We start from the raw sequence: 8,038 nt of genomic DNA, 5'->3' as shown, positions 1-8,038 counted from the left end.
TTCCCCCCCCCCTCCACCAACCTCGCCCACCATACTGCTGTTCAGACATTGCATAGCCGTTTTTGCTGCATGATGTGTGTGATGCTTTCAAATCCTAGATTGTATCGAGACCTCCAATCAAGGACAAAATGTCTGTAAAGGTAAGAGACAGCTTCTCCCGTCCCCTCCCAAAAAACAAACAGAAAACACATCTACACTTTTGTCCCAAACACATTTCAACAGATCACTTTCACACACAGAGTGTGGACGGTAAATCTGCAACAAACACACATCTGTGAGGTTAAAACAGGAATGAAGCAGGATAATGACTGTTGTTTTTCAGCTAATGGACACATAGACAATGCCTGTGCCCTAATTACCTGTATGATGCAAGGCTCATTAAAAGCCCTTCCTTGGAAACCAGTTTCCAACCTGGCCACACCCCCCCCCCCCCCCCCCCCCCCCCCCCCCCCCCCCGAGAGTCCACTGCTTATTACATCAGCTGCCACGATATGCAATAGTGCACCATGTAGCCACTCTTATCTTCCTCCTCGTCTGTTAACTTTCTCTTTCTTTAACCGTCCTCTGTACCTCTCCCAACACTTGCGTCTCTGGCATCTTTCAGTTGACACGCTACTGCCTATTTCACAAACCCTAGTCTTGTATTTGCACATGTACTTCGCCCACAGCGACCCCACCAATCGGTCCCAAAACGTCCCAGTTAGAGAATTAACACCATAAACATAGTCTTTGGAAATCTTCACAATCATTTACCGAAAGAACCAAACAGACTTGCCTTCTTCAACCCTCCAAATGTTAAAAAAAAAAACTTGCCATTTTTTGCCTGTAGCTCGCTAGCTCAAAGTCTGTTGTCATTTCCCGAAGCCGATGGATTTTGAGAACAGCGACACGCAGAGAGCGGAAGGAGCCTGACATTCTGCTCATTAGCCACACGCCAGATGTCGGGCTTTATCCTGTAAAATGTACTTCCCTTGATCCAGACTACATTCATCTCTTAGTCAGCTGAGTCCTTTAACATCTGCGTTTTCCGCCTCAGATCTACGTGAGGGCTCAGTTTGAATACGACCCCTCCAAAGACGAGCTCATCCCCTGCAAGGAGGCCGGCATTCGCTTCCAGGTGGGCGACATCATCCAGATCATCTCCAAGGACGACCACAACTGGTGGCAGGGCAAACTGGAGAACACCAAGAACGGCACGGCGGGCCTCATCCCGTCGCCAGAGCTGCAGGAGTGGTGAGAAGGAAAAACACTCACTGATTATGGATAAAAGACGAGGGTGCACAGAGTTCAATGTGAAGGGTTTTGTCTATTTTTTTTTTCTTTCACTTCGGGCAAGTTTAAAAAAAATCTACTCGCCTGAAGTCAATTTTTACTATTTTTACAATTTTACCCCTATACAAATTGTTGTATTTTTGTACTTTTTTTAAAAACTCAAAAGCATCAAAAGTGTAATTTAATTCTGAAAAAATCAAAAGCATCAAGCACCAACTTAATTCTTGATTGGCCAATAATACATTGAAACCATTCAACAAGCGTCCACCTACGGGTACAAGACCTCATTTATGACATGGTGAAGCCTAAACGTAGACGGGTAACGCCCCCCCCCCCCTCTCCCCCTCTTTTTTTCAACTTTAAATGACGTCCCTAGATGAAAACTATGACTCCAGAGGAGGACAGACTTAGTTTATTATGTGAAGTAGCAAAAAAGGGAGGATATCTACAAGGACCCTATTTATGATTTTTTTCTGGCTGGATGGTTATCACCCAATCGTGTTGTGCTTGGAGAAAGGAACCTTTTCGTAGCAGATTCTATTTGCCGAGCTCTGGAGAGGGCACTTTGCTCAATAACGAGCTGTAAAAATAACTTCTCATTTTGGGAAATTTAATGAAATATTTGAACACTGGAACTGTTTTTTTGGTGTCTTATAAAACCGTGAGGGTTGGGCAGTTTCTATGCAAGACACAAAAAAAAAACTCAGTCATGTTGTGCTAATCCTGATATGTTGAGAACCCGAAATCACTGTGAAAGCTCTCCTCCACAATAATCCAAACTTATGAAGTTTTTGTCTTTTTTTGGACGTTTTGTTTCAAAGTCTTTGTTGTTTTATAACATCATTTGACATTTTTGCAAGCTTTTTTGCACGTTATTTCATTGTTTTGTATCTTCTTTCGACAATATCTTCAATGTTTTTTGTCGTTTCTTTCAGTAAACAGGACCTCCCTAAATAGTTGGAGATCTCTACCTCCCCAATGTTGAACCCAAGGTTACGGCCTTGCCTCCACATCTAGAATCCTTCAGCTCAACACTGAACCTGAGCCTGTTGGTGTGCTTTTGTGTTTGTGTTAGGCGAGTGGCGTGTATAGCCATGGAGAAGACCAAGCAGGAGCAGCAGGCCAGCTGCACCTGGTTTGGCAAGAAGAAGAAGCAGTACAAAGACAAGTATTTGGCAAAGCACAACGCAGGTACACCACTCACACACGTTCATAATCACATGCATGTGCATGCAAAACAACATGCTGCAGACACATGCATCTTACATAGTGTCCACACCAGTGTGAGAGCATGTGCCACATACAGCGTTTAGACCCAGCCTGTCTCTGGTAGTTGCCATGGTAAAGTTAGTTACCCCGAGCTTTAGTCTAAGAGAACGAGACGTTGTGACCAGTAAGACTCAATCAGGCGGAGAAACGTTGGCGTCAGTGTTGGGGCCGTTGAGACTGCAACGCAACCCCGCAGATTCCAAACCAAAACGGGTCAGAAGTGTTTCCTAATGTCTCCGGTTTAGGGGCTGGGAAACACCAGAGCAGGGGGAATGAGAGGGGGAAACACCAGAGCAGGGGGAATTGGAGAGGGGAAACACCAGAGCAGGGGGAATGAGAGGGGGAAACATCAGAGCAGGGTGAATGAGAGGGAAATGCTAAAGCAGGGGGAATTGGAGAGGGGAACACCAGAGCAGGGGGAATGAGAAAGGGAAACACCAGAGCATGAGTAATGAGAGGAGGAAACACCAGAACATGGGGTATTGAGAGGGGGGAACCCCAGAACAGGGGGAATGAGAGGGAAAAACACCAGAGTAGGGGGAAACACCAGAGCAGGGGGAATGAGAGGAGGAAACACCAGAACATGGGGTTAGGGGAGGGGGAAACCCCAGAGCATAGGGAATGAGAGGGGGAAACTTCAGAGCATGGGGAATGAGAGGGGGAACCCAAGAGCAGGGGGAATGAGAGGGGGATCATGGTTTGATATTTGCGTGGACAGTGTGTTTGTGTGTGATAAGCATGTCTGTCAAACTGTCTCCATCGACACCTTGGCTGAAGTCCATTTAAAAGGTTTTGCGTTAATATTTTAAAGCATGCAACTCATAAACATAAAGGTATGGAGTCATGAAAGCATGAGTGCATGGGACCCCGAGTCACTTTCATCTAATCACTCCACTCATCACTCATGTTATGACAACAGATCTGATCTATAGTTCCCAGATTATGTCCATGTTTAACACTTTCATCGTCTCATTCAGGGTTTGTTCGTACTAACATTGAGGCATTGAGATTCTGGCCTTTCCCAGGAATTCTCATCCCAAATCTGTTTCCTTCTCCCAAGAATTAATTGCTCATTTATGTCATAGCCAAATAAGTACAGTTTTACCTTGCAGTAGTGGTTACTTTACACGCTAAGAAATGGCAGCGTACAGTACAGTTGTGTGGCGACAAATCATTTGGAATAAACAAATTAAAGAAGCAGTTGTGTAAACTTAGCTTTGCAGGTCTCCATCCCCCACATTCCTTGTTATTCCTGGTCTAAATCAGTAAACTTTACATTATATTTCATCTCAGCAAATTTCTTTATGTACACATGTATTGAGCATATTTTTTTATTTATAAACAAAGTGATTACAACATGTTTGTATTCAGAGAAACGGAGCTATTAACCCTCCTGTTGTTTCTAAAGTTTCTAAATAAGACATTTGGGTTTCCTTCAACCAAATTGGAAAGAAAAAAATAACAATATCAATAACGGCAAGATTTAAGAGCACTGAAAAAGTGACAGAAATATAGAGAAAAACAATAAAAACAGCAAAAAAAGCAGAAGAAATCGACAAAGACATAGTAAAAAGTGAGAAAGAACTTTGAGAAAAGTAAGTCAAAAAGTGACAAAAACTATTTTTTTTAGAGAAAGCTTAAAAAATGTAGTCAAAACAACAACAAAATTGTCCAGAAAAATTGACAAAGAAATTTGGGAAAAGTGACAAAAGTGTTTGGAGATTTAAACTTTAAAGTTTGACCTAAAAAAACTAAATGTTGCATGGTCCACAGGAAGACAACACGAGGGTTAATAGTGTAATATTTAAGTCTTACTATTGAACTTTTCCAAATTTTAAATCATATCAGCAAATTAGAAATGTGTAAAAAACACAATTTTATGACCAAATATCTGCTGTTTGAAGTCACATTTAATTCATGGCTAGACGTCCCAGTGTTCCAAGTAGAAGGAGTGAAATATATCATAAAAAAAACAATCCCCTGCAAACGTTCAACCCTGACTGATCTCAGTCCTCTGCTGTTGCTGCACCATGTAATGACCACACAGTGACGTATCACCAGTTAACAACAACAACAGTATACAGGGCCAGAGTGCAGCTCGTCATACCCTGACAGCCACGCCCACCGGGGGGGGGGGGGGAATAACTCTCCGCTCTCCATTGACTTGTACAACGTAAATGTTTCCTCCTCTTCTATTTCGTCTCCTATCAAAAAACAGAAACATGCCTAAAAGCTGCCGTTTGGTCCTTTCCACCACCAACAACCCAGAGCACAAGTTTTTCTAAGCTGCAGAACCGCAAAAGTGAGCTTTTATGAAGACAAAAGTGAGGAACCAGCAGGGAGAATGCGAAGAAAGACTATGGGATCCTGGCACTAAGCTAACGTTATGTCCGACGTTACGTTTCAGCATGCATTTTGTTACCAAGTCAAATATCCAAATGTTAGTTTTAGCCAAACTATATGTCTCTAGAGGCTGTTTTATACTTCTGCGTAAAATCTACACCATTGCTACGTATGTAGTTACGTAAAGGCCCAAACCTACACCATAGCCTGGCGTGCACCTCTCAAAAAACGCAACTACGCGTTGCGGTGACGTTGCATTCCACTCATTTCCTGGGTCTCCTTCTCCATAAAATTAGATTAGATTAGATTAGATAGATTCAACTTTATTGTCATTACACAGGTACAAGGCAACGAAATGCAGCTTAGGTCTAACCAGAAGTGCAATAGCAGCAGGTGCAGAATATACACTGGTTCCATAAGTGCAGGACATGGATATGTACTGAATAAATATAGAAATTAACACTATTATAAACAGAAACAACTTTAATTAAGGAGAGAGCTAACTTTTCCTGCTGCAGATTTCCCGCCATGGTCAGAAAGAACAGGGGAGACACTTTGTTTCTCTCACTATGACTCTAGAGTTGCTACTGCTCTGAAGGTAATCACCATCCCCCTCTCTACCACAATACACACGCACACGCACACACACACACACACACACACACACACACACGCCAGCGCTGCTATTCCCGTATTTATTAATCATGTAAAATATCCAAATGTTAGTTTTAGGCTAACTATAACTCTGTTAAGACGAGCTCTCGCAGCGGCGCAGGGTCTGAATCCAACCTGCTTCCCTTTGCTGCGTGTCTTCCCCCATCTCTCCCCCTTTCCAGTCTATCCAATATCACTATAATAAAGGGGGGAAAACATAGAAAAAAGAATCTTTAAAAAATAAATAACCATAGCTTAGTGTGTCATCATTCTCTTTGCTGGTTCCTCACGTCCGTTTCCACTCTTGTCGTTATTAAAGCTCAGTTTTTCAGGTCAGCAGCTTATGAAAATTAAGTTCTGGGTTCCTCACATTGTGTGTAGTGAACATCCCCACACAGCAGATTTTAGGCATGTTTCTGGTGTTTGCTAGCAGACGTAACTGACGAGGTGGAAACCTTCACTCAAAACAAGTGGGGAGGGACGTAAAGGCACTCTGTCTCTATTGTGTATTTCCATCTCCATCCATCTCGCTGTGCACAGCTGCCCAGCCGTTGTATCTTGCTGTTTGTGTGTAACATTTTTGTAATTCTGCTGTTGAAACCATGTTATGACCCCTCCTGTTCATCTCTCTCGCTTTCTCCTACTGAACGGCCTCTGTGCATGTAAGTAACAACAAGTGACAGCAACCAACTCCTGCCTTCTGCTTTTTCTTTCTCTCTCTCTCTCTCTTTCTCTTTCTCTTCTCTTCTCTTCTCTTCTCTCTGTTGACTTTATTAACCCCGTAGATTGAATCAGCTGTCCATGCCAGCGTTTCAGTTTTGTTTCTGTTGATTTGGTCCTAATTCAACAGAAGGCTCAGATCAAACTGAAGCCACGTAGCATAGTCTGTGTGTTTCTGATCAGATGTGCTGTGATGTTCATCTTAACCCAGTTTCTAATCCATGTTTGGTCAACTGTGCTCATAAGCAGGCCCAGAAGACACTGAATATGTTCAGTATGTTTACTAATATTAGTATAATATTCACCCTTATATTCCACTAAGATTCTCAAGATGACCTTTTTCCTAATTTTATACTGGTCATGTAAACAGTTTATTCTATTTGGACGTTCAGGATAAGGTCTTTTTCCAAATATATAGCATTTTCCTGATTAAGACGTGTGATAGTGTGGTATTATTCAGGTCTTAAAAACCTTCTTGCGACATGTATGTAGCGCCGTCTCAATCCGGGTCTTTACTGCAGTTTGTGACCTTTTACGGCCTCTTGCTAGTTCACGGTTTCTGTTATATAGTGTATATAGTGTGTGAATGCTATCGAAGGGCTCCTGGAAGTTGTGTGGTAGAGACGCCCGGCCAAAGGAAAGAAGGAGAAACACGGCTTCTTTTAAACATTATCAAAGACTTGGACATCAACAGGTTTTTTGGATATGAGGATATGAACGCCGTCCTCTTCAAGGAGGAGGTTGAAGGAAAGTATAAGGGACGCTGTGTTCACACGCTCCAACAAATCCTCCACCACTGGAACACAAAAATCCTATTTAGCAAGTCATGAGCCGTGTAACCAGCTTAGTCGGATATCGTATGTTCAGGATAAGTTAAAAAAAACCTGAATATTATGTGCATGTGAACGAGTCAGTAATGTAAATAGTCTCTACTATAGTCAGTGGGTTCACTCTGTGCAGCCTGTCGCTTTAAGTACAGTCATCACCGTCAGTGACTTGTGGGTGTTGTATATCATCCGTCAGCGCCCTGAGGTGCCGGCTGCGTGTTGGCTCGTGTTACAGAGGCTGAGGACACATTGTACAGAGAACAGCCATGCGTGGTACAACCCGTGGTACAACACGTGGTACAACACGTGGTACGCTCCGCACAGCAGGCAACCTGCAGTCTGCCGCTTCTATTCTGCCCCGTGTTCTGTTACGCTGAAAAAAAGGAAAAACCCTAAAGCAGGGGTCTTCAACGTTTTGTTAAGCCAAGGACCCCCTAACTGAGAGAGACGAAGCATCTATTGTCTATTGTTTAAAGACAAGATAAAATCTATCTATTATAATTAAGTTGCTTATTAAATTGGGCCTACAAAAACGTGTGTGCTCTAAAGCCTTTACACATATCTTTTTATGGTGCCCTACAATACTAAGCTATTAAAATAATAACTGTTGACATGATTTAATAGCTGAAAGGTTTTACTAAGCATTACTGCTGTCAAACAATTACAACATTTAATCGTGATTAATCACATGAATGTCATAGTTTACTCGCAATTAATCGCACATTTTTATCTATTCTTAATGTCCCTTGAGTTACTTTTTCTAATTTTAATGCTTTAGTCAACATGGAAGTGGATCAGCTGGCTTGGTGCAAATGTTTTTTATTTAAAACAACATTGGCATATAGCCTACTGTAGTGTTTTATATATATATATAGTTATACAAACCCGATTCCAAAAAAGTTGGGACACTGTACAAATTGTGAATAAAAACAGAATGCAATGATGTGGAAGTT

At 42.1% G+C, this 8,038-nt stretch overlaps 1 protein-coding gene across 1 annotated transcript in view; it reads left to right on the top strand.

Moving 5' to 3' along the window:
* caska (calcium/calmodulin-dependent serine protein kinase a) overlaps positions 1–8,038 on the top strand; it is a 136,057-nt gene that overhangs the window by 125,916 nt on the left and 2,103 nt on the right. The window contains exons 22-24 of the mRNA XM_034885997.1: positions 99–140; positions 1,037–1,233; positions 2,348–2,480. Of these exons, the coding sequence (XP_034741888.1) occupies positions 99–140; positions 1,037–1,233; positions 2,348–2,480 (372 nt within the window). The remainder of the gene's footprint in view (positions 1–98; positions 141–1,036; positions 1,234–2,347; positions 2,481–8,038) is intronic.

Source organism: Etheostoma cragini, chromosome 11 (assembly GCF_013103735.1).
Source record: "Etheostoma cragini isolate CJK2018 chromosome 11, CSU_Ecrag_1.0, whole genome shotgun sequence".
Classification (NCBI taxonomy): Eukaryota; Metazoa; Chordata; class Actinopteri; order Perciformes; family Percidae; genus Etheostoma; species Etheostoma cragini.
Note: the sequence above shows the minus strand (reverse complement) of the source record. Positions and strands in the feature narration are given on the sequence as shown.